The sequence below is a fragment of the Colletotrichum graminicola genome, assembly GCF_000149035.1.
Source record: "Colletotrichum graminicola M1.001 genomic scaffold supercont1.6, whole genome shotgun sequence".
NCBI classification, from domain to species: Eukaryota; Fungi; Ascomycota; class Sordariomycetes; order Glomerellales; family Glomerellaceae; genus Colletotrichum; species Colletotrichum graminicola.
The window spans coordinates 909,737-934,091 of record NW_007361010.1 but is presented as its reverse complement, the minus strand read 5'-3'; the positions used below and the strand labels follow the sequence as shown (position 1 = coordinate 934,091).

The window sequence follows — 24,355 nt, the reverse complement described above, 5'->3', positions numbered from 1 at the left end:
GGGATTGTATGATGTGGGCGGGGAAGACTGGATGGGCTGGTTGGTGGATAAAGGAACCGCCACTGTGTCTCCCTGGGCTAACTATATAGAGGCTGTATACACCTAATTGATATCATGACCTGATTTATTGACTCCCGGAGAGGGTGGCGTGAATCTTGAATTCAAGAATACGTCTAAACCCTTCGACGGGGCTTGTACCTCCCCCCCTCAGTATCACGTCTTCTTTTGCGAGCGGATGAGATGCACGCGATCCTCAGCCATTCGACTGCAAGGGCGTCTCGCACTCTTCACGCTGCATGTCACGTCGGTCCTAGTCGAATCGTGTTACGGCACAAACCAAGCAGCACATTTCGTCCGTGTGATTACTGCATCTCCTTTCTGTCTAGTTGTTCACCACCAAGGGCCGTTTCTCCATCGCACCCAAACGCCAAATGGTTTACAGGGGGCGGCCGATTGTGCAAAACCCCATTGATATGTGTTGAAATTGCTTTCAATGCTGTCATGACCTTCCGCTTTTCCCCAGCAACGTACTATGTCATGTGATGAACTTCACACCTCCTTGCTTACTTTCACCCTCTTAGTCCTCATCCTCATCTCCATCGGCATCCCGGTCCGAGGGCGTTCCAGGGGCAGCGCCCTCGCCACCGCCCTCGGCAGAAGGGAAGGGGTCCTGGACCTCCTCTACATAGCCGATCGGCTTCTCCTTGTACCGCCTCATGTTTTCGCGAGGCGCTCCCTTGGGGTCAGTGACGCTCACTTCAACCTCGTTAACAACCTGCGTTTCATCATCCATATGGCTCAGAGTGCGGGCAATGTTCTTGGCACGCTGGGGACGAATGGTGGTACGCTGGATGACCGGGTAGTAGTAGGCGGCCTTCTGCTTGCTGCCTGAGAGCTCGTCATTGAACGCGAGGATGACTTCCTCGCTGTATTTGGAGTTGTGGTCCAGTTCCGTCTCTTTGGTCGTTTCATACGCGCGGAGACGGGAGAACTGGAAGCAGCCGTTGGAACCGCTCTGGTATGTGTAGAGCGAATCGTCGTCGTGGTCGGGGTTCTCCGGGTCGAACTTCGCCCGGAAGTTGTCGCCCGTGGTCTGGGTCTTGGGGAGGAAGAAGCTGTAGTCCATCAGGTTGGCAGGCTTGGGATTGCGAGCGGGGTCGCGCTCGTGAGCCTCGAGGGCAGCTTGGAAGGCCTCGTTCTCCTCCGGGCTCCGGTCTAGAGGACGCAGCAGACCGCTGAGCAGGCGGCGGTCGTACTTGTTGGCGCTGGCCACGGGGTTTGTGAGGAGCTTGACGGTAACGTACGCGCCCGAGTCGGGGAACGCGTCGTGATCGGGCAACAGAGGGTACGAGGAGGTGAGGTGGACGTGGGGCTTGCTGGGATGGCGGTGGCGGCTTGGGTTGCTGAGGAAGCGCTCGGCGCTCTCGAAACTCTTCTCGATCTTGCGCCTGATGGCTGCTGGAGAGTCTTTGTCAGGCTCGGGAGAGCGGCGCTTCTCCGTGCGCTTGATCTTGGGGTTGATGAAAGCTCCCGTAGCGACCGCTTTCCTAGGGGCCACGGAGGAGATGTATTCGGTTCTTCGCAGGAAGGAGACTGATGCGTCGGCGTTGCTCTTAGCTCGGCCCAGAGTAGAGAGCGGCCTGAGAAGTGCTCTGTCGTGGGGATGGACGGCAGGTGGGTGCGAAGATGCCTGGATAGCTGGCAGGAGATTAGTCCCTGGCTCTTGAACAGGATGCGGTCGCGCTTACAGCTCTCGTCCCCATCAAAGATGCCTGGCATGCCCACCAGGTCCAAGGGCATGCCGAGTTCCGCGTCGACCTCAATATTCAGCGGCTGCTCTCTCGCCAGACGCGACGCAAACCCGGGAGTTGTGTACTGGCCGCTAGCCAGGCCAGTGTTCGGGATGTCGAGCAGCTTGGGCGGGTTGGGAGGAGGCGGGAGGGCGTTGGAGTAGCGGATCCTGGCAATGAAATCCTGATGGATCATGCGCTCGCCGCCGCGAGGCGCCGAGGATGACATCGTGTATATCTAACTTGATGGTAGGGCGCCGCAATCGCACGATTCGTGAGTCGGCTTGGAGGAGGACGGGGTGGTTTCGTCAATTGAGAGCGGAGAGTCGTGGTCGCGGTCGCGTTGGCAAGGAGGGTGCAACTGGCCCCGGAAAAGTTCCACGAGGCTGACGTTCGCGGTTGGTTGTGCCAGCGCCCGGACCGTGAGCCTTATCAGCTTTATCGGACGAATCCAACAGCACCCACCCCTCGCTAGCTGCAGTAGCTTTCTAGGTCCTTCAAAGGGTGAAACAGCTCGAACTATAGAAGGAATGAAGAATCGTAGACAGATTTTGTCCTCTCTATTACAATATGTAGCATGAGATGAATGATTTCAAAGCAAAACCGTCACTCATCAACGGGGCAAATGCTCCCGGCCGTGCCGATGCGCCCCGTGTAGTTCGCCATCGCAGCCATCCCATGCACTCATACTCGAGCGTCATTTCCTTTTATACGTACAATTCCCCTTTCCACCGTCACCATTCTGACTTGGTCAGAACGCGTGCGTATTTTGTCCTCGCATACTGTCTATTTTTCTGCGTGCCTAGACTTACACATCTGCCCCTGCCTTCACAGGGGAGAGGCGTGACAACGACCTGCCTCATATAACCCGCTTGATTCCGTCGCGTCGTTAAGTTGGGGGCTCGTTTAGGAGCTGTTCTTGGCGTAGTTCTTCTTGCCAAAAGTGAAGGGAACGTAGCGGTACTTGATCATGTGCTGGATCTGCTTGCGCACTGGGAGATAAAGGTGTCAGTTTGCGCCAAGAAAACCCGAAGCGAAGAACAGGGGAAGGGATTTACGCACTCGTCAAAAAGAAGAGGATGAACCAGTACATGACCAGGACAGGCCAGAAGACGGGGACGTTGAAGATCTCCCACCAACTGCAGAAGAAGCCGATGAGGATGGCGCGGGTGGCCCAGTACCAGAATTTAAACTCGGGGAGGCGGCGGATGAAGGGGCGGAACTCCTCGTCCTGCTTGGTAGGGAGAATGCCAACACCGCCGTCCTCCATCTCATTGTCCATCGCCTCGTTGGAAGGGTCGAACTTGGGCTGCAGGAAGGCCAGGAACAGGTTGAGCAGGTAGATGCCGAGCGCGTATGCGACGATGTACCAGCCTTGCGCCACAAAGATGCGGGCGAAGAAGATGAGGAGGAAGACACCGGTGCTGATCCATCTGTAGAGCACATAGGGCGTGGACTGATCAAGGAGCGCCTGGTATTGCTGCGATGACGTTAGCACGAGGGCATGGCAGAATCGCACATTTTGAGGCAACCGTACTCTTTGTAGCTTCGAGGTGTGTGCTGTGACGGAGGAGAAGGCCGTCTGTTCCGGCTCGACGGAGTCCATCTTGGGCGATGAATGCGCAGACGAAACCCTGCGTATGGTGTCGTGCGAGGAGCTGGTCTGAAGGATAGGGCGTGGGTTGGCGCGGCTATTGACCCGTGGAAAGGGGTGAGGAGCGAAGATGGGAATGCTGTAGGAAGATCTGTCGCGATCTGTCCGGACGAATTTTTGGGTTGACTGTTCAGTTCCAACTGGGGGCAGCGCCGCGTCTCCTATGCTGTTTTGCCCGAGTCTTATCCGGCCACCTCAGAGATTGGATTGCGCTGCGCAGTGATTGATTGGGTCTCCCAAGAGGGCCAGAGGAGGCCCCTGTGGCGCAGCTTTCAGACTCCAGCTGTGGTGGAACAGCTAACCAGCGCAAGCTTGGATGCGGTGGGGCCCTGTTGCTCCAGGGGGCGTTAAAGACATGTTAAGCCTGTGACGCGGGGGGCAGTTACAGTGCGCAACGCTCGACCGACTGTATCCTCGGCATTCGGAAAGCCGACGCTTTCCAGCTATTATTATCCCTTGACTTGGTAGGTACGGATACCTGTGTAGAGCTTGGGTAAGCTAGAGCTTGACCTTGACTTCGACCTTGACCTATCTCTTACATCACAGCTCATCTTTGACCCTCGGTGGCAGTTTACGGTGCGGATACTTTACCAGTTGATAGCATTCTATTAACCTAGTCACCAATTCAATTGCTTCCTCTAATCACTGCATCACCACACCTGTACTCGTTCCCCAAGCCAACGACCTGGAGCTCCGTCATCATGAACTCTCTCAGATACCTCCGCCCCGTCGCTTCGCGGCTGCAGGCCCCGACGCTGCCTAGACTTGCGCGGGGGTTCGCCAGCAAGTCCTATGAATACATCCAGGTCTCCCAGCCCAAGCCTGGTGTTGGTCAAGGTGATTGACTGTTCTCGTAGCTATCTTCATCATTTCCCAATGCTGACCGTCATCCATTTTAGTGACGTTGAACCGCCCCAAGGCTCTGAACGCCCTCTGCACTCCTCTTATTCACGAGCTCAACGATGCGCTGAGGGCATTCAACGAGTCGGATGACACGTCCGTCATCATCCTCACCGGCTCCCAGAAGGCCTTCGCCGCAGGTGCCGATATCAAGGAGATGGCCCCTCTCACCTTTTCCGAGGCTTACACCAAGTCCTTCATCGAGTCTTGGTCCCTCCTCACCACTCAGATCAAGAAGCCCATCATCGCCGCTGTCTCCGGCCACGCCCTCGGTGGAGGCTGCGAGCTGTCGATGATGTGCGACGTCCTCTATTGCACCGAGACGGCCAACTTTGGCCAGCCCGAGATCAAGCTCGGTACCATCCCCGGCGCCGGAGGCAGCCAGCGCTTGACCCGGGCCATTGGGAAGTCCAAGGCCATGGAGCTGATCCTGACGGGCAAGTCATTCTCCGGAGCCGACGCCGAGAAGTGGGGCCTTGCGGCCAAGGCGTACCCCTCTTATGAAATTCTCATGGAGGAGACGCTGAAGACGGCCGAGACAATTGCTGGCTACTCGAGGGTGGCCATCAACGCTTGCAAGGAGGTTGTGAACAAGAGCCAGGACCTGGCCCTGCGGGATGGTGTCGAGTTTGAGCGAAGAGTCTTCCACAGCCTGTTTGGCAGCAACGACCAAAAGGTGGGCATGAGGGCATTTGCGGACAAGAAGAAGGCAGAGTGGACTCACTCGTAAAGGTATTCGACAGATAAAGTAAAATGTATGCGAGGTGTCTGACTCTGAAAAAAAAACATGATGTTGTGTGACCAGCATTCTCGGCGAATGAGTGTGCCCCTCGGGGAACTCCGTCCATCAGCCCGACGTGAATAAGACGATGCAATGGTACAGTCAGCCCAATGCTGAGTGCGCTTGGTTCTGTTTTTGCCCATGTACGGATAGTGTATCACAGGATGAGGGACGACCTGTTTCGAGTGCCTCTCGTGACAGCATGCGTGCTCGTCCATTTTGGGGCGAATATCCGGTTCAGAGACAGGCAAATTGAGCCTTGATGTGTCCCCAGAGGCTTTGCCTCCGACTCGAAGCGGTCCATACGCCGAGACTATGATTTTCGAGTCTGTCTGAAGATGTCCCATTTTGGTGGGCATCAGGTTCGTATTTCTAAGAGCTTGCAGGGGATTGCACGTCCCAAAAGATAGCGGAGGGCTTGCAGCGACCTCAGCTCATTGGCTCCGCGATGCTTGGGAGCTACTCCAGGTGTCTCTGAAGCAGGGGTCAGAGGGGGCCGGCGCTGGACGGGAACCAACCGTGGGGTTGGGCTGCCGTCGCACCCATCTTACCGCACACCGGGTCTTTCTCTGCACGCCTGTGAGCCTGTGAGCCTGTGAGCCCGTCAGGGTGTTCTCTGCTGCAGCGGCCACGGGCGCGCCTAGCCTTCGAAGCCCCGCCACGACAAGCCGCCTGACAGCCAGTCCACGCTCTTAATACGAGCATGTCCCCCTCTCGCAACCGTCCTGCGCAACTCAACCCATGACATTGCTTTTGTGCCCGACATTCTTGGGATCGCACGGAGCGGCAGTTCCTGCATGGATTCCTCAAAGCCAGGCCTCGACCTCGAGAGGGAGTTGACGTGCTCCGTGAGTCATCCGCCCGTCCGTCTGAACCTTGGCCTGTAGCGCCGCTCTAGTGGTAGAGGGGCATTTTTTACCTTTGCGCTTATTTGCGCTTGTGGTAGAGGGTTTTGGGTTCCTTATATGCTGACCGAATTATTCCTTCCCAGATCTGCACCGAGCTCCTTTACCAGCCTCTGACTCTCCTCGACTGCTTGCACACTTATTGCGGCGCATGCTTAAAGGACTGGTTCTCTTTCCAGGCAAACCAGGCCGAGAACTCTCCGAACCCCCCCGTGGCAGGGACCAACATCTTCACCTGCCCGTCATGCCGTGCACCGGTGCGCGACACAAGGCACAATGCCACCGTCGCAACGCTCCTCGATATGTTGATCACGGCAAATCCTGACAAAAAGAGGTCTGAGACGGACACGGACGAAATGAACAAGAAGTACAAGCCCGGGGACCAGGTGCTGCCTGAGCTTAAACTTTCTGAGAGGACCCGAGAGGAGAGGCGTGCGGATGAGGAGGAGAGGAGGATGTTAGAAGATGTGCGGAACCTCAGTCTCAGGGAAGCCGGTGTCGAGTCTTCCTCGGCCCCTCGACAACGGCGGCGAAGAGAGGACAGCCGCCACAGCAGGGATCCTAGTAGGGACAGCCGCCACAGCAACAGGCATGGGGCCAGCCGAAGGCCCCGGGCTGATGAAGGACGGTCCAGTGCGGACCAGCTGCGGCCGGATGCGAGATCGAGCGAGCACAGGAGACGATGGAGAAGCGAGTCGGGGCACCGTTCCGAGGAATCATCCGACTCGAGGCGCCGACAAATCGAGCACCAGTCCTCGCTGAGATCTCTGATAAGCTCGGGCGATTTGAGTGAACGCGACATAGAGAGGGAGATTGAAGATTTTGCTAGGCAAATTCAGGAGGAGGGGCTGTTGGACGGGCTGGATCTTGACAACATCGACCTAAGCCGGAACGACGAGCTGAGCCGCAAGATCACAGAGGCTTACCGACGAAGGCAGCGGGAGCGTACGAGGGCCGAGGCATCGAGGAGGAACAACCCCAGTGGTCAATCCCGATCCTCTCCTGACCGAGTGCAGGAGATACGGTCTGCCGCAACGGAGAACAGCAGATCCACCAGCAGACAGCGGCCGCACTCCAGGTCGACCAGCGCAAGCGGCTTCCCCGAAGACCGCAGCCGGCCACCACTTTCGCAAAGCGCCCTGCATGTTGAAGTCCGACCAGAAGAGAGGCGGAGAAGGAGGCGGACTTCGAGCGGCGGCCGCAGTGCGACGACACCCGTCCCAGCAACGCAGTCCGAAACCCGGGTGACCACGCGCTCGCAGACCGATTTGTCAACACGAACACAGTTGGGCGAAGCATCCGCCCCAAGAACCGCCTTTACCGAAGCAAGAAGCTCCAGTACACCGTCAGTGCCTACCACAACGCAGTCTCCGGCTACTTCGCCGGCGACACGAGACCTCGCCTTTGCCAGCCGAGCGACCAACGCACCGGCGCTGGTATCTGCCAACTTTGCCCCCTCCCCTCCCACAGAGCCGCTATCGCCTCGCATGCAACGATCGCACCGGCCGGCGGACCTGTCCATCATCAGCCAGGTCACATCAGGACCGGTCGGGCTGGGCCTGGGCATCGGCAGCCCACCCATCTCTGGCCATCAGAGGACACGATCGCAGCTCTATCCCGAGCCATCGATTGCATGCGCCCGTTGCGCGAGGCAGCACATCGAGTACGAGCTCCACTACAACTGTAGTATCTGCGCAAACGGCAACTGGAACATTTGTCTCGATTGCTACAGGTCGGGAAAGGGTTGTTTGCATTGGTTCGGTTTTGGATACGGCGCCTGGGCCAAATGGGAAAAGGCTCGGCATGCCGCGCAGGGGGATATCCCGAGACCTCATATGCTGACGGCAAACCGTTACCTCCAGCCCAAGATCATACCTGGCGGGGCAGAGGGCAGACGGACGCTTACGACCGATGACCCGCTCAAGAGGCTGGAAAGCGGTAACTTCTGTGCGCGATGCCTAGCTTGGGCCAACGAGTGCTTCTGGCGCTGCGACATGTGCAACTTTGGCGACTGGGGCTTCTGCAACAACTGCGTGAACCAGGGGCGGTCATGCACCCATCCTCTCCTACCCCTGACATACCAACCTCAACCGTCGCACACACCACCAGCGAGTCCCAGGTCGCCTCGCCCGCCTCATTCGGCCGCCGTTCTGACGGGGCCCAACATCCATAGCATCGGCCCGTTCAAGCCCCTCACCTTCACGACCCGCTGCGATGTCTGCCAGGATCCCATTCATCCTAGCCATAGTCGATATCACTGCTTCACCTGCACCAGCTCGATCGAACCAGATACTCAGCCGGGCGACTTCGACATCTGCACAACCTGCTACGCCAACCTCGAGGCACGCGACCAGATCAGTCCCGAGAACGGGCATGCGGGTTGGCGCCGGTGTCTCAACGGGCATCGCATGATCGTGGTTGGCTTCCGCGACGGGCCCGGTGGGCAGCTGCGGCATATCCTCTCCGACCTTGTGGGCGGGCGAAATCTGCGGATAACACCGGCAGAGGGCTGTGACGAGCAGGCACCGCAGAAGTGGTGGTGGTACGAAGAGGGCCAGAAGCGCGAACGCTTCGTCACGAGGGACGTTGCGGCCGATGCCCCGGCGGGCGAGGGCCTCGCGCAGGGGTTCCCTCCCGACGGCGGCGGCGGAATCCGTGCGAGCGCTACGTGGGCTTGGTACCCCAAGGCCGACGACGAACTGTTGTTCCCGAAGGGAGCGGAGATTCGGGAGATTGAGGACGTTAACGGGGACTGGTTCTTTGGAGTTTACATGGGCGCCAAGGGACTGTTTCCGTCGCCGTACGTGAGGAGGCTAGATGATCAAGCTTAGGGAGATACGGCACACGCTCTTGACGACGCAGACGAAATCATGAAGAACTCTTTGACATGGAGCCATGGCCGCGATGAATGAAACAGCGCCGAAAGCGAAAAGCGGCGTATGTCGCAATGGACAGTTTTGAATACTTTTCTACTATAGTCAAATAAACATCCACGGATTAAAAAAGAATGACCGCTGAGGTCGAAATGATGCTTGATTTCGTTAAGCGCGTGCCAGGTGACTATGCAAGAGTTCCTATTTAGGTAGCTACTAATAATGCATAGAGACGGTCAATCTGTAATGTACATTTACATTTTTGAGCAGTTCTCGTGTGACGCAACTACTCAAAAAGAGCAGGAGAGAGAAAAGGGAGAACACTATACCGCTTAAATCCTACTTTATCTGGCAGAGCGTCATCGCCTGTAACTTGTTGCATCGTAGCATCAGTTTGGGTTAGCGATTCGAAGACGGGTCTCAATGACTGCTTTGATCGCTGGTACTGCCAGGATGGAGGTCTACGTCCTCCTCTACCATCAAAGGAGGCGGGAATTCAACTTAGACATATCTCTGAGGGCGACCCTTCCCAACCACAGGTATGGAATCGATGCAGGGCATAGTGTCCTGTGCCCGAAAAGCGAGGTTTGGCTAACAACTGAAGCGTCGATGATAGTTCCCCACGCCAGCTTTTCCCTAGCCCCCACCACTGTGCGATTTGTCCAGTGTTTTTGTGCCCTTTGTTGAAGAGTGTTGTCCTGCTGCCTATTTTCATGGCACTTGCCTCCTGGATCCGTATCTCATGTCTTCCTGCTTCCGTCGGTGCTAGGTACCATGTCCTAGCGGCTCTGACGTAATTTTCTTTTCCAGAGCTGAACCCCATTAAAGAAAAGCCCCCCACGGCGGGCGGGCCCGGAGGGGGCCCCGCCCACAATCCCTTTCAGCTTAGAAAGCCGAATGCCGGAGCTCATCGTCTTCCGACAACACCTGCGTCGTGATCCTCCCAACCTACTCCCTCCGACCCCTTAAACCTGCAACACGCACGCCTTAGCGGAACTCGAATTGACTCGTCAAGAGTCCCGAGCAGCAGCAGCCCAGCAGACATGAACCGCCTCGGCGTGCGTCGCTTCGCGACGACGGCCGCCCGCGCCATCGACCCGCCCAGCGCATACTCCCTCAACCTGTCCCGCGCGCAGGGCGTGGTCAAGGGTCTCACCGGCGGTACGCCCCCCTCTCTGTCCCTTCGGGTGTGTGCAGGGACAACACCCCGACTGAGGTCACCCGTCGACTGACCTGTTTCTCTCCCCTCTTCGCAGCGATCGGCAACACCCCGCTCATCCGCCTCAACCGCCTGTCCGCCGAAACGGGGTGCGAGATCCTCGGCAAGGCCGAGTTCATGAACCCGGGTGGCTCTGTCAAGGACCGCGCGGCGCTCTATGTCGTCAAGGACGCTGAGGAGCGCGGTCTCCTCAAGCCCGGCGGCACGGTCGTCGAGGGCACGGCCGGCAACACGGGTATCGGCCTCGCGCACGTGTGTCGCTCCAAGGGCTACAAGCTTGTCATCTACATGCCCAACACGCAGTCCCAGGGCAAGATTGATCTCCTGCGGCTGCTCGGCGCCGAGGTCTATCCTGTGCCCGCCGTCGCTTTCGAGAACCCGGAGAACTACAACCACCAGGCGCGGCGCCACGCCGAGCGGCTCAACAACGCCGTCTGGACGAACCAGTTCGACAACACGGCCAACCGCCGCGCGCACATCGAGACCACGGGCCCCGAGATCTGGGAACAGACCCGCGGCGGGGTTGACGCCTTCACCTGCGCCACGGGCACCGCCGGCACGCTGGCCGGCGTCACGCGGTACCTCAAGGACGTCAGCGGTGGGCGCGTCAAGTCCTTCCTCGCCGACCCGCCCGGCAGTGTACTGCACTCGTACATCTCGTCGGGCGGCAAGCTCGTCGAACGCACCGGCTCCAGCATCACCGAGGGCATCGGCCAGGGCCGCATCACGGACAACCTGAAGCCCGACATCGGGCTCGTCGACGGTTCACTGACCATCGCTGACGAAAAGAGCATCGAAATGGTGTACAGGTGCCTCGACGAGGAAGGGCTGTACCTGGGCGCCAGCTCGGCCCTCAACGTCGTCGCCGCCAAGGAGGTGGCCGAGAAGCTCGGCAAGGGCAACACCGTCGTCACCATCCTGTGCGACGGCGCGTACCGCTATGCCGACAGGCTGTTCTCACGCAAGTGGCTCGGCGAGAAGAAGCTCCTGGGCGCGATACCCAAGCATCTGGAAAAGTACATTGTCCTGCCGTAGGGTGGGTGCGTTGTTGATCTTATGTGTGTCTTGATGCATTGTATACATAGATAATCTTACACATCAGCTGTACATAGCCCCTTTTTCTGGAGCCCCTTCTGATACCTCTCGTTCCGCTCATCACTTCTCCCCTTCCCCGTCTCCGACGTCGTACAGTATCTCTAGCCTCCCCCACTCCCCGGCCACCGCTACCGCGGTTTGTCTACGAGGAGTTGAACAGGGCGTTGTAGGTCTTGAGGCCACGCTCGGCAGGGTAGTTCTGCTTCTCCACCACATCCTTGACCTCACTGCCCAACGCGGCCGCGATGGCCTGCAGCCTGTCGGCCAGCGGCTTCTCCACGACGCGCGAGGCCATGAATAGGCCATGCAGAATCGGGCTTGCGCACGAGAGGTACTGCGTCCGGCTGTGAGCCAGGTACGCCACGCCGTCCACGCGGTCGGCGTACGCCTCCTCCGGGTGCAACTGCAGCAGGCCCTTACCCGCGGGCCACCCGTCGGCGACCTTCCTTGCGTACCCGGCGACCTTGCCGTCGAGGTCTTTGCCCTCGTTGTGCTTGACGGCCACCACCGCCGAGAGGTGCAGCGCTGCGCCCAGGATCTGCGGGTCCTTGAACAGCGGGAACCGGTCCTTGCCACGCTTGGCGAGCTGGCGGCGGTCGAGAGCGTGGTTGGGGTCTTCGAGCATCTCAAGCACCATCTCAGTCCACCGCAGCGCCTGTTCCGTCTTCTCCCTGTCCCACTCGCTCTCCAAGGCGCGCATCTGGACAAAGTGCAGCACCTCGTTGATCTTTTCCGAGTTGTCGAGCCGCAGGCCTGTCTTGCGCACCTGTCGCGCGGCGTCGATAATGGTGTAAATCTGGCCCCGCGTGCCGGCGATGCGGATCATCTTGGCAAAGTCCGTCTGGCTGTAGTGGCGGCCGGCGTTGCGCATGCCAGAGAGCAGGCGGCCGAAGTTGTTCCAGTCCTCGGGGGTCTGCATCGCGCGTAGGGCCTTCCAGGTGAGCTCGCGCGAGGGGGGGAGGGCCTCCTCGTTGATGTGAGAGAAGCGGTGCTCGAGGCCATCGACCTCGAGAAATACGGGGTCGCTCTTGAGGCGGTGCTTGAGCTTCTCGGAGAAGACGCGCTTGCGCTGGTGGATGGGGAGGTAGTACGGGAGGATGATGTTGGACTGGATCTCTTCGAGGATGGGCGCGAGGCCGGGCGTCGTGGTCTTGTCGAAGACGACTTGGGGGTCTAGCAGCGAGGTCAGCTTCCATCCTGTTTGTTAAATCCCCCCCCTCCTTCTAGACTCCAAGGTATCTATCACGAGACGTACTTTGACGAGAGGGTGTCTGGCTGAAGCTCCGTTGCTGCTGGGCCATGCACGCCTGTTGCTCCCACACCGACGCCTTGGCACCCCTGAGGGCCCTACCCATCAATATCCTAGACATTGTTGCGATCGTGTTGTATGTACTCGTCGAGTGTAGGGAATTTCCTCGACTGTCGGCAGCAATCGGCAGAGGGGGCGGCAGCTCTTGCAGGGTGCACTCCCAAATTTTTGGATCGCACCCTCGCCGGGGGTCGCGGCTCCGCATCATTGATGCACCGAGCCAATCACAGCGCGTGATTCGTACCTCGAACTTCGACTTTTCGACTTGTGCAGCCCTGCGTAGCTCCGTCTACTTCTTGCGTTTCTGGTCGTCCGACGACGACAACGATCCGCCGCAGCCCGTCTTTACGACCACACAGTCCAAGATGAACGTCTCTTGTCTCCGGCGGCCGATTGGCTGCCTCAAGACGGCCCTCCGCCAGACGCGGCACCAGCGGCTCCTAACCCGTTCCATGGCCACCACGCCCGCTGCCGAGCAGCCCCCGGCATCAACACCTTCACTCTCGCCCTCCGTCAAGCCCTCCTACTGTAAGCCTTTCCCCCCGCACGCCCCAGATGACGCAATTTAGCCACCGCCCCGAAGCTAACCAAGAGATCAAACGCAGTCGGCCCCCGCGACAAGCCCACCTTCGCAGTCTACCCACCGCTGCCCTCGATCCGCCACACGCACAAGAACCCCATGCCCGCCCTCGACGCCCAGCAGCGCGCCAAGCTCGACCCGACGGGCGCGCGCACGCGGCTCTTTGACCCGGCCCGCCCCGACGCCGCCAAGGTCGGCGACGTGCTCATGGTCACGACCAAGTCAGGCGAGCCCTTCTCGGGCGTGTGCATGTCGATCCGCCGCCGCGGCGTTGACACGGCCATCCTCCTGCGCGGCCAGCTCATGAAGGTTGGCGTCGAGATGTGGTACAAGATCTACTCGCCCACCGTCATCGGCATCGATATCGTCTGGCGCCGCCCCAAGCGCGCGCGCCGCGCCCGCCTGACGTACCTGCGCAAGCCCAAGCACGACATGGGTAGCGTCGACCACCTCGTCTTTGCCTGGAAGAAGGAGAGGTACGGCATGCGCAACAAAGGCAAGCAGTTCGGCACGAGGTTTTAGGGTGGGCAGAAAAGGGGGGAGCCCGGGACAGAGATGTTTTGATTCGGGGTGAAGGGGGTTTGATATATCGAGACGTTGTACGATTAGAAAATGGGCGACGTGTACAACATTGGCCTTGTGGAGTCTTGTACAATGAAGAAAAGCATGCTTCACAATCGGGCGTTGCTCCTCTCTCGGCGGTATCGATCTTGCAACAGAGTCCCATACGCCGTGTCGGTATCCTGGGGTTTCAGGCTACACACCACCGGTTTCACAATGAGCATTTTAGGGGGCCTTTAGATGTCCACAGAGTCGAGTGCGCAAAGTAAAAGGTTATCATTCATCATGAGCGTACGGTATCCTAAGAATGTACAGCAAAAAGTACAACATCGACATAAAAGCTATGTCTGTAGCCTGAGCCGTCTAAGTCCTGATTTTGTTGAAACGACTGGCCACCGAACCAAAAGGAAACGTTTCCGGTCCCATAACTCCGTTTCCGACAAGCGCCCTCGCAACTCCGTACAATGTATACTCTCTCTTTACTCCTCCGGGATCGACCGTTCCGCGGTCGTCCATTGCGGCAGCCTCTAGTGTGCCGGCGTGGTGAAAACTCTCCGGGGAGGCCCCGCTGTTTCGCTGTCGCTGGACGTGATATCATCTTCCGCTGGTTCCGTGTTACGCCGTTTCATGTTCTCGCCCATGGGAGGATGCTCGTCGACGGCGAACGATCTAGTGTGTCTGGACAGGTCTGTAAGGCTGTCTTCGTGAGGAATCACGGGTCCCGGGTGTAGGAACTGGGTGATGATGTTGCCTTGACCCCTGTTCGTGCTCATTCTTCTTGACCGCAGGTGGGACCTGGCGGCGCTAAGAGCAGTCCCGGTCGATGCGCCAGTAGCAGATCGGACCAGAACCGGGTGCGCCTCCTCGGCCTCCTTCTCAAACCGAGACTCGCTGGGCAGCAGAACGGCGCGATCAAGACCGTACGGCAGACCACGGTGGCGTCCACGGATCTGCATCGCAATCATGATGAGCTTCCCCCCGGTGGTGAATTGCGAGCAAAGCGACGCGTTGATGTTAGGGTAACCCAAGCTCAGCCCAACCGTACCGTACGCACTCACGATCTCGAACAAGACGGAGTAGACGTCAAAGTCTTTGGCCTGGATCCGGCGTCCCTCCGTGATGGCCAGGATGAAGAGGCCCAGGAATACATACCACAGGTCGAAAGACAGTTGACGCCGCAAATGGGTTCCAACGTAAGACCAGGCGCTGTTCTCGTTGGTGCCCTCCACGTCTTCATCAGGGCTGTGGTATACACCGAGAGATTTCTCTTCATACACGTTGGTGCGACGGATCGAGATGGCGATTGGGAAGACGGAGATATACATCATGATCATGTATGAAACCTGCACAGCGGGGTGTAGCAGCGAGATGTTGACGACCGAGAAACCAGCGGTCCTGGTGGACGCGGCCTGGAAAATGCCGTCCAGAACGCGGATGTGAACCGGCAGATGGCTCACAGCATTATCATTCAGCTAGACATAGCATTAGCATAGATCGACAGCAGCATGCGTATATGACTTACATCCAACAAGACGAAGAAGAGCAAGTCGAGCACGTTCAAGCCGATGAGGATGATGAAGAGCCACCAGGTTGCACCCGCCGGGAACAGCAAAGTGAAGCAACGACGGGGATGGTCCAGTAGGAATCGCAACTCCTCCCACAGCCCCGTACCCTTCGGTACAATCTTGGACATGATCCAGATGATGACGCGCAGCATAATGGGGAAGCCTGTGTTGCCAATGATGATCAAGAAAGACATGATCAGCAGAATAAAGGTCGCGTCGTTGAACGAGTTCATGCTGTCGGGCGTCAAGGTGAGACCCAGGTCGTTGAAAGCAGAATTGGCCGTGAATATACCCCACCAGGCTTTGCTGACCCCGGATGACTCGACGAGGCCCGCGTACTTGGCGTTAGAGCTGGTGTATATCCACGGAAGAAAGCAGGTGACGGCAAAGAGGGAGAACCCCCAGAAGTAACACAGCAGTATGACAGCGAGCGTCCTCAATGACCGGTACTCGATGCCGCCTAGCTCCTCTCGCTGCTCCAGCGTCAGGCCGGGGAAAGCAGAGTTGCGCCCCATCGTGGGTGTGAAACTCAGGTACGGCATGTCCTCGATTTTGTCGCGTGTCAACGCGGTCCTGATAGTGTCAAAGGTACGACTCCTGACCCTCGCGAGAGGGGTTTCAGAGGTGCCGTCTTCGCCACGAGTTTTCTCGTCGCCCTTCCGGTGGAGGTTTGGCTTGCGCAGCGAGAACGGGAAGATGGTCCTCCCAATCACCTCTGCCTCGTCCGCAATCTCGTCCTTGACCGATCTCTCGGGCTCTCTAGGTCTTTCGGGTTCTTCGATTTTGATTGTCGGCCGACGGAACGCATTGTTGCCTAGACCATGTGACATGTCGTTCGTTTCACCAGCCGCGACGCGGGTGTGCGGGATACCGTCGTCTCTTTCGTCTTCGGGCTCTGGCGCGGCGTTGTCCTCGACTCGCTTTGGCTTCATGCCTCTCTCGGCATCTCTAGGGTTAGGGATGCGCAGCGTCTCTTCGGGCCCATTTCGTTGGCGCTCGAGAATGGCCAAGTGGGCGGGAGAATGGGGCGGCGGGAGTTTGACTTCGGGTTCCGTCCCGTCGCTCCTGAAAACATGCTGGGCGAAAGTGATCCGGCCTTGCGACAAATCCGTACCATGGGCGTCGTCGTCATGGTGATCAGAGGCTCGGTCGGGTGTCTGATCTCTAGGAGACTGCTGTGCCGGGGCTGGACCGATGCCGTTGCTCCCCGGGGACACGCGGCCGTCCTCGTCCTCCTTGGTGCTGAGCAGAATGCCATCGTTTGTCATTCTAGACCGGTGGCCGTTCGTGTGCATGACCTTAATATTGCGTACGTTTAGGCGACCCCTCTCGGCCTGGCTCAACTCGTCCCTCGCCCGGGACTTGGACTTGGACATGGTGTTTCTCCGTTGGCGGGCCTCGCGGACGATGCCCTGGAAGCGCTTTTCGAACCAGTACAACCGAAGGAAGACAACAGAGGAATGAATGGTGATGGGGTTAGAGGTCATGGTAAAAAAGTAGAGACATGCTTGCTGGAAGGTATTAAGCAGGTTGACGTCGATGGTGTTGAGGCCGGCCTGGGTGTTGGCGCCACTGGCGAAGAAGAGGGCGTCAATGTATGCCATTTGGCCGCCGGCCGTGGCATAGATGAGTACAGAGCCCAGTATAGTGAGGCTGCAAATCCAAATGTCTGATGTCGGGGCGAGGTACAGATTAGCGCTGTGCGCAGGATGGAATGCGACGGCGATAGTTGGGATGACGACTTACAATGAGCAGAAATGAAGTTGAAGTGCGGCTTTTTGGATATGAAGGAGGGCTTGGCTGCCCATAGCTGGGCGAGCAGCCAGCCGCGCGAGGCTTCGAGCATTTCTCTCGGATCGCGACGGGGTGAGGGTTGGTGAATGAGGTGAAAGTGAGGAAATTCCCCTCTCCGGTTTAACGACAGGCCGATCTAGACATCGGCCTGTGGGGGAGAAGGGGTGATATGGCGTTAGAGAAGATCGGCGCAGGAAGTCTAGCGAGAACGGCGAATGGGCCAGGTCTTGGCTCGGTGTGGCTGTGAAGCTTTTATGGTCTAACCGTCATTGTGTAAGGATTGGATGATGGGTGAGCTGGAATTCATGACAATCAATTGGCACGCCGGGACTCGGGCGGGAGGGTAACACGCGCCGGGCGTACTGCGAAGCAGACGTGACCTCAAGTGCAGTTGCCTATTTGTGCGTTGCAGGGTGCGGCAGTGCTGTATCGTAATAAAGTAAATAAAAGGGAAAAGAATTGGGATGGGGGGAAGAAGAGCCGAGGTGAGTTGAGATCAGACGAGCCCCCCTGGTCGATGCTGTCTCTGTACCTTCCACAGAGTTTTGTGAAAGACGACGAGATCGAATCCGGCGCTGCAAGTGTCGCAGATGTCGATGGCCAAGGACTGGATGTCTGTGGCTCTCTTGGCTTCTGACAGAAGGGACGACAAGAGCTGCCAGCGGCGATAGCGATAACGACAACGACAACGATCAGAGACGGAGCTACAGCTGGGATAGGCTCGAATTTAGATGGGGTTGTGCTCCAGGGAGCGGAGGCAAAAACAAAAAAGTCTGCCAGCCAGGTTTTCCTCGCTATTGATTTTTTTTACTCTCTTTAATTAGATAGGGAGGGAGAGGAAAGCCCATCGGCTTGCGGGCGTTCGAGGCGGCTGTGTGGAGGAGTGGCCACAGCGAGGCCCTGAACCATCGTGTCCGTCGCAGTCCAGTCGCGGTGCATCCAGCAGCATCCAGCATCCAGCATCCACAAAAACATCCTTGCCATGGAACTGGAGACAAACGCCCGTCCCGCCGCCTCGCCATCTTTTCTTTGCGGGGCTACAACTTCGCGTTGCTGAGGGCGACGGGCTTGTAGACAGACCCCTTCCCTACCTACCTACCTTGTGTCTGGATGAGGGAAGCTTAGCTTCGTCTGCTCTGGTCCCACTTACAGTAGAACAGAAGAAGAGAAGCGAGGAAAGAAGGAGAAAAAAGCCGAACATTTGGGTGCACCGGACCTGCCTCTGTCAAGCACTGATTCGACCTGGGATGCCGGAAGCATGGATGGATGAAGAATCACGCCCGCCTTGGCCAAATAGAGGGTGGTCACTGAGAATCGAGATTGAAACGCCAGCACCTCATTCGACCTCGGACATGCGACATGGCTCTTGGTACGTTGTCCATGTCTGGGTATTTGTTTGTACGCGGTACAGTGCATACATGTAATGTAAGTCAGCAGTGTTTACTCATGCGACGCATCTTGCAGAACACCACGGATGTCGACGCAGCGCCATCACCTCATCCTGCCCACATCTCACATTTCTCACCTAACCGTGTCTGCCCGGCCTCGCCTCTGTCGTGCAGGGCTCGCACCACCTGCGTACGTGAACCATCAAGACAAGTCAGTCACATCGGCGCCCTATCAGGCCACACCAGTCACCTAGCTATCCCGGGAATCTACCTATCACAGTGATCGTCCCCGTCATATGCGCGCATCATTCATGTGCCGCCATCACTATGAGACCTAAGGAAATAGATATTTCACCGTGGGACGCAGCATGAAACTGCCATCCCGCACGAGACGACGGACTCTCTCTCTGTCCCGTGTAGGGATGTCACTTGGCCCTTAGCCAGTCGTGCTAATGGCCTCTCTCGGGGTAACATTAGATCTGTTTCGAGGTGCCATTTCCAAGACACGCCAGGAAGAAATCCCCTAAAACTCACCCAACCAAGCTGGTGGAGTCGCGCTGGTGCCAAGTAACTTTAATTCCATGGGGGTGGGTCGCCACCACATGTCGGCCTCTCATCCCAAACTGATCACTCTCGCCCATTGGAGCAGCAGCAGTACCGTCTGCGTTGCAACGAGGCATGAGGTCCCGTCCCGACAGGCTATCTACCCACCCCTCTCCTTACACTCCTGCCACTGCTTGGCCGAGGCGTATCTTTGGACGGCCAAGTACGTCATTCTGTGCCAACGCATATCACACACTCTCCCTAGATCTCTTGGTTTTTCCTGGAGGGCGCCGTGTGCCTGATCGGCCATCCTGGGATTCTTTCGTCATTGCTTTCGTGTCCGACCGGCCCTTCCTTTCCTCCTTGTACCAGGTTGAGTACGGGCTGGATACTAAGAGAAGTACGAAATGATATTTTAAGTATTCGCACCCATGTACAGAACAAAGGCGAGAGACCGTCTGCGACAAACCTGTCGGTCTGTAATATGGACTTGAGAACATGGTAGCGTAGCTCGGCAGCTATGCATCGACGTCTCTATCGGCAGCAGGGATGCGGGGGACGCGATTGGTTGAAGCTCGCAGCGAGCTGGTAGTGTCACTGGTGTGTACTAAATGGTGCCGCGTACGTGGCGACGGGTCTGTTTTGTCCAAGGAGAAATCCAGAGATCGCCGGACGGGCTGCGCTCAAGTCCGAAAGGACCCTGTTCGCGTTGTAAGAGATTTGTTGCGCCTAAAATAAAATTAAAAGGGACAATGTACATTTTTTCTGGTCCGCCTTACAACGTACCCTGCCCGCCGCCCTGGGGCTCGCTGGGTTTTGGATAGTGCGTCCAGTTTGGCCGGGATGTCCTGTTGGGAGCGCAGGGACGTGCTGTTTCAATCCTCAAGCGGTCGACAGGCATTACGGATACTACTCTGCGCAGGTATCCGTATTCGACCGTGGTTAGCCAGTTTTTGACATGGCAGGACGGGGGAAAGAGGGTGGTCTTGTCGTCGCGGCGGCCGATAAAGGAGCGGTCGGGAGCGCGCCACCTCCAATAAATAGCTGGGCCATTGTCCCCGCGGGCTGCCGGCAGCTCTTTCCGTCCGGGTCCAGACCTCGCTAACCTTGTACCGCTCGGTTCGGACAAATATCGCCAAGCACCGCCGACGACAGCTCGTCACTTCTCAATCTCACCCTTCCTCAACACGGTGACGCCCGTTTTCTTCCTATCTACCGGCCCTTCACCGCCAGGTCATCCACAACTCAACAGGCAGGTCTGTCTTGAACGAACCCTGCATGCGAATTGTGAGATGCCACCGCTTCACCGCTTCACCGACGCTCATCTCCACACTTGGACGCCAAGCCCGCTGTGGTAACACCATCCACATACGGTAGATAACGAGCAACACAAGGTATTCATAAGGGAGCACAACTGCAGCCACCCGAACCAGCCCGCTGTCTCGGCAAGCCCGTCCCCCCCGGGCTATCCATGGGTTTGGTTTATTCGCCAGTCCGGCCCACGTGAAGGGGATACGCTGTCGACTGGTTCTGATCTTGTCGGACCCCCTGTTGTTGAAGGGCTGAGGTCTTGGCGGCAACCGGCTCCTAGATTTGTCTCCCCGAAACTGGCGGCCCGGACACCACAATTAGCAGCGCACCCATTGCAGTTCCATCTTGTTTCACGAGACAGACAGTAGATTTCGAGGGCAACTGGGCAGGCATGCATACTCATGTCGTATTTGCGTGCCGATTACATCGTGTACAGATCTACCCGATCTTCCCGCCGCGTCCAGTCTTGAGAAAGCCTCGATGGCGTTTGGTGTCTATACTACAAGGAGCAAATGCGCCGTTTGCTTTCCAAAGTCCCAACCATGCCGAGAGAGGAGGGGAAAAAAACGCCTAGAGTCCCTAATCATGCAATTTACCGCTTAGCCTTCTCCCTCTGTATCTTCTTGAAGAACGCGCTGCTCTCTCCCTTAGCCTTCTTGAGCCTGACCCTCTTGTTTTGCTCCATGTACGCCATGTCCTGCCCACCCGACAGGTCGCCCAGAAGACCCGCTGTTCTTCGGGCAGCGGCCTTCTTCTTGCCCCTAGGCGGCGCGCGACCCATAGTGCCGCTGTGGAATAGGTCGTCGATGACTTCATCCTCACCGCCGGCCTCGTTCTCGATGAGAACCTTTTGCAATAGTTCCCGCCTCTCGCTCGCTGCGGCGTAGGCAAGTCCAGGGGTCTTTTCAATATTGGCCAGCTGCGTAATGACCTTGAAAGCATACCCCTGATCGACCAGAAAGGCCTGTCTCTTTGAGGAGTAGTACATCTCTTGAGTATCCTTGGATACCAGGGAGTAGAAGAAGGCATTGAAACCCTCGTCGTTTCTTCGCTTGGCTCGCAGAATACGACCAAGGCGCTGGGCCTCTTGACGACGTGAACCGTAGTGCGATGAGATCTGAATGAGGCATGTGGCCTCCGGTAGATCGAGAGACGTATCTCCAATCTTGGACAGGAAGAGCGTGTTGACTTGTGGGTTGTGTTGGAAGTTCTGAAGGATATTCATTCGTTCAGCCTGTCCCGTGCCGCCGAAAATATATGCCTTTTCCAGTTTCTCGGCATATGTCTTCAAGGCATACACGTTGTCGGAGAAGACGATGATCTTGTCTCCCCGCGACTCGTGGTAGTTTATCAGGTACTGGGCGGCCTGAAACTTGCGTGGGTTCATGATGTACAGCAGCGCCCTCTTCCTGGCAGACGCCTTCAGGTACTCATCGTAAAACTCCGTGGTCATGGGGCACCAGACCTCGGCGCACTGGACCTTTGCAATGTGGCCCTGCTCAGAAAGCTCCATCCAATTGGCCTCGTACAGCTTAGGTCCGATAAGGAAATTCAAATCCGAGATCTTATCGTCCTCGCGTAAGAGCGTGGCAGTCAGACCGAGCTTCGAGTGTGTTTTGATGGACGACGTGACCTTTCTGAAGATATTGGCGGGGACGACGTGCACCTCGTCAAGAAGCATTAGACCCCATTCTCGAGTCTGGAGAAAGTCCATCATCTTCTTCGCCTCGTGAGACCGCTCTCTGGTCTGCGTGACCATGGAGTACGTGGTCACAATGATACCTGTGTTACCTGGGAAGACCCTGCCCTTGTTGTCCGAAGTGAAGGCTTCGATATCCTCTGGCTTGATGTTGGACCATTTGAGGAATTCGTTTCTCCATTGCACAACCGACATCGAACTCGTGCAGAGGACGATCACGCCCTTCTTGACGGTGCAAGCTGCCGTGATGCCGACCAACGTCTTTCCAGCACCACAAGGAAGAACGATGAGACCGCTCTTGGCTCGACCGTTACCAAACATCTTGCTCAGGCTCTTTTCTTGATACGGCCGGATCAAGGTGCCGGGACGCAGGTCAATCTCCAAGTTCGGGTTGGCCTCGTCTCTTCTGAAATCGTACTCTTCCAGCACTGGATACTCCAGCTCGAGGCACCGCTTCTGGACCGTCTCAACTGCCTCGTCCGAGATTTCGAAGGCGTGTGTGATTTCTTGGTCGTCATCGTCGTCGTCGTTCAGCGCCGCATACACTTCGCCCTCCTTGACCTCGCCTTCGCGGCCCTTTTCCTTCTGCTCTTCGGCCTGACGAACACCGGCGGCGTTGGCCGTGCCTGGGATGACCAGTGGGCCCTGCTTCGGAGCGGCTGTCGTCGTTATCTCCTCGGTGCCGTGTACTCGGAGAGGTCCGATAATGGGGTCCTTCAGCAGCTTTTGCAGGATGACGGGGTCCGTACTCTCAACAAAGTACTTGGTGTTCTTGAGGACGAGCTTCACCTTGCCGAAACTTTGTGTGCAGCCCTCAATGAACTTGCGAATGCTGTCGGGCAAAGGCATCTTCAGGAAACGGTCGAGCGTGTTGATGATGTCGTGGGGCGACAATCCCACCGAAACTGCAGCATACAAGCTGTGCGTCGTGAGCGCATACTCGTGGACGAAGGACGGTCGGGAGATGGGTTCGGCGATGGTGATGAGGAAGTCCTGCGCCTGCTCGGCAAGCGGGTTGAAACTTTCGAGGAAGATGCGTCCCTTGGCAGGGTCGATCCAGAGAGGACGGTTCTGGTAATCAGGTTTGAGTGCCAGAAAGGAGAAGTCGCGCTTCTTCTTGAAGAGTCCTGACATGGAATCGTTCGCTTTCGGCCTGTCGAGGTAGGCTTCGACCGAGAACTTATCGACGTTCTTCTCGAGGTTCTCGTCTTCAGACTCGCTCACAGGGTCCACCACCGAGGATTCATTGTCACTGGCAATGCTCCTGGGAGTGGCTCCTCCTGGTGTCGACACCACGGAACCCTTACCTGCCTTGATGCTGCCGGTGACAGCCCCTTGAGCCTTCCGCTTCGGTGGCATCGTGGCAATATCGTAGGGTTTGCTGAGAGATGAGGTTGAACGGCGGACGGTAGTTTCGCGAGGTGGATGATGTAGTGCAGGCAGCGGGACGTGCTGAGAGCTAGAAATCGGTAATCAACACTATCGGAGATAAGATTTGGCAGACCAAGGGGCGACAGTTTTTGTCACTGGCCAGCTCCTCTTAGCGCGGTCCACTACCCAGGATCCATTTAGGTGAATTTCAGTGACCTTCGCGGGGCGTGCAGCGGGCAGGAGGCACTGGGACAACACGTCAAGACCCCGCCAAAATTTATCAGCAATCACCGAATCTTCAATGAGGCACTCACTGTACCTGGAATGTTCTCTTCATGATTCCGAGTTGACACCGAAAACGCGGCCGCCTTGAACATCGCACCACCCCTCGAGCACCCAGAGCAACCACCCGTCCTGGTCTCTCGCCCTTTGGCCCCTTTCGTCCATTTCTTCGCCTTCATCGCACAGGTCATTCGCCATGTGGTAAGCTGGTCCTTGTCAGGCCCCTTGACCGACAACTAACGAACGATTGCAGCAAGCACATTCTCAACGCCCAAGTCGCGATCCGGTCGCCTTGCTGTACGTCAAGCCAGTCACCTGCTCAACCAACCAACATGCCAGGCCCCTAACAGAGACCACTATTACAGGCAAGAAATGGTTCGACTGCGCCGATTGCCACCACGAGCAGGAGAAGCACCCCCTGATGCAGAGTCTCGAAATGGTATTTGCCTGCAAGAAGTGCAAAAAGTGCTTCCGCAAAGACGCCACCGAGTTCGAGGAGTCCGACGAGTACTGTCCGCACTGCGATAACCACTTCGTTATCGAAGCAAAGACGCCCAAGGCTGCCATCTCTGTCGAGGGCGAGGATGCACGCAAAGACAGCCGCATGATCAAGGACGAGCGTGTCCGACAGGTTGCTGGGCGGTCAATATTTGACCCGACTGACGACGCAGACAAGCTAGGCTAGAGTTGGAGGTCGGCTGGGTTACGAACATGAGTGTGGCAGCAAGCGATTTC

At 57.4% G+C, this 24,355-nt stretch overlaps 10 protein-coding genes across 10 annotated transcripts; 5 read left to right on the top strand and 5 right to left on the bottom strand.

The window, feature by feature from the left end:
- Positions 1 to 577: 577 nt before the first annotated feature.
- GLRG_02311 (uncharacterized protein) lies at positions 578 to 2,019 on the bottom strand (the record flags this gene model as incomplete). The annotated part of the gene is made up of 2 exons (XM_008092969.1): positions 578 to 1,698; positions 1,749 to 2,019. The coding sequence occupies 2 exons, from the start codon at positions 2,017 to 2,019 to the stop codon at positions 578 to 580; spliced, it is 1,392 nt and encodes a 463-aa protein (XP_008091160.1).
- A 677-nt stretch (positions 2,020 to 2,696) lies between these two features.
- GLRG_02310 (Rer1 family protein) lies at positions 2,697 to 3,396 on the bottom strand (the record flags this gene model as incomplete). Its single annotated transcript, XM_008092968.1, has 3 exons — positions 2,697 to 2,782; positions 2,853 to 3,270; positions 3,328 to 3,396. The coding sequence occupies 3 exons, from the start codon at positions 3,394 to 3,396 to the stop codon at positions 2,697 to 2,699; spliced, it is 573 nt and encodes a 190-aa protein (XP_008091159.1).
- A 749-nt stretch (positions 3,397 to 4,145) lies between these two features.
- On the top strand, positions 4,146 to 5,074 carry GLRG_02309 (enoyl-CoA hydratase/isomerase; the record flags this gene model as incomplete). The annotated part of the gene is made up of 2 exons (XM_008092967.1): positions 4,146 to 4,281; positions 4,344 to 5,074. The coding sequence occupies 2 exons, from the start codon at positions 4,146 to 4,148 to the stop codon at positions 5,072 to 5,074; spliced, it is 867 nt and encodes a 288-aa protein (XP_008091158.1).
- An 848-nt stretch (positions 5,075 to 5,922) lies between these two features.
- GLRG_02308 (uncharacterized protein) lies at positions 5,923 to 8,861 on the top strand (the record flags this gene model as incomplete). The annotated part of the gene is made up of 2 exons (XM_008092966.1): positions 5,923 to 5,973; positions 6,117 to 8,861. The coding sequence occupies 2 exons, from the start codon at positions 5,923 to 5,925 to the stop codon at positions 8,859 to 8,861; spliced, it is 2,796 nt and encodes a 931-aa protein (XP_008091157.1).
- Positions 8,862 to 9,946: 1,085 nt separating this feature from the next.
- On the top strand, positions 9,947 to 11,157 carry GLRG_02307 (pyridoxal-phosphate dependent enzyme; the record flags this gene model as incomplete). Its single annotated transcript, XM_008092965.1, has 2 exons — positions 9,947 to 10,064; positions 10,160 to 11,157. 2 exons carry the CDS (start codon positions 9,947 to 9,949, stop codon positions 11,155 to 11,157), a joined length of 1,116 nt encoding a protein of 371 aa, XP_008091156.1.
- Positions 11,158 to 11,359: 202 nt separating this feature from the next.
- On the bottom strand, positions 11,360 to 12,587 carry GLRG_02306 (uncharacterized protein; the record flags this gene model as incomplete). The annotated part of the gene is made up of 2 exons (XM_008092964.1): positions 11,360 to 12,390; positions 12,473 to 12,587. 2 exons carry the CDS (start codon positions 12,585 to 12,587, stop codon positions 11,360 to 11,362), a joined length of 1,146 nt encoding a protein of 381 aa, XP_008091155.1.
- A 304-nt stretch (positions 12,588 to 12,891) lies between these two features.
- Positions 12,892 to 13,628, top strand: GLRG_02305 (ribosomal protein L19; the record flags this gene model as incomplete). Its single annotated transcript, XM_008092963.1, has 2 exons — positions 12,892 to 13,054; positions 13,132 to 13,628. The coding sequence occupies 2 exons, from the start codon at positions 12,892 to 12,894 to the stop codon at positions 13,626 to 13,628; spliced, it is 660 nt and encodes a 219-aa protein (XP_008091154.1).
- A 566-nt stretch (positions 13,629 to 14,194) lies between these two features.
- GLRG_02304 (trk family potassium uptake protein) lies at positions 14,195 to 17,078 on the bottom strand (the record flags this gene model as incomplete). The annotated part of the gene is made up of 3 exons (XM_008092962.1): positions 14,195 to 15,139; positions 15,190 to 16,901; positions 16,979 to 17,078. 3 exons carry the CDS (start codon positions 17,076 to 17,078, stop codon positions 14,195 to 14,197), a joined length of 2,757 nt encoding a protein of 918 aa, XP_008091153.1.
- Positions 17,079 to 20,860: 3,782 nt separating this feature from the next.
- On the bottom strand, positions 20,861 to 23,326 carry GLRG_02303 (DNA repair helicase rad25; the record flags this gene model as incomplete). The annotated part of the gene is made up of 1 exon (XM_008092961.1): positions 20,861 to 23,326. The coding sequence occupies one exon, from the start codon at positions 23,324 to 23,326 to the stop codon at positions 20,861 to 20,863; it is 2,466 nt and encodes an 821-aa protein (XP_008091152.1).
- Positions 23,327 to 23,816: 490 nt separating this feature from the next.
- On the top strand, positions 23,817 to 24,305 carry GLRG_02302 (CHY zinc finger; the record flags this gene model as incomplete). The annotated part of the gene is made up of 3 exons (XM_008092960.1): positions 23,817 to 23,821; positions 23,874 to 23,917; positions 23,986 to 24,305. The coding sequence occupies 3 exons, from the start codon at positions 23,817 to 23,819 to the stop codon at positions 24,303 to 24,305; spliced, it is 369 nt and encodes a 122-aa protein (XP_008091151.1).
- Positions 24,306 to 24,355: the final 50 nt, after the last annotated feature.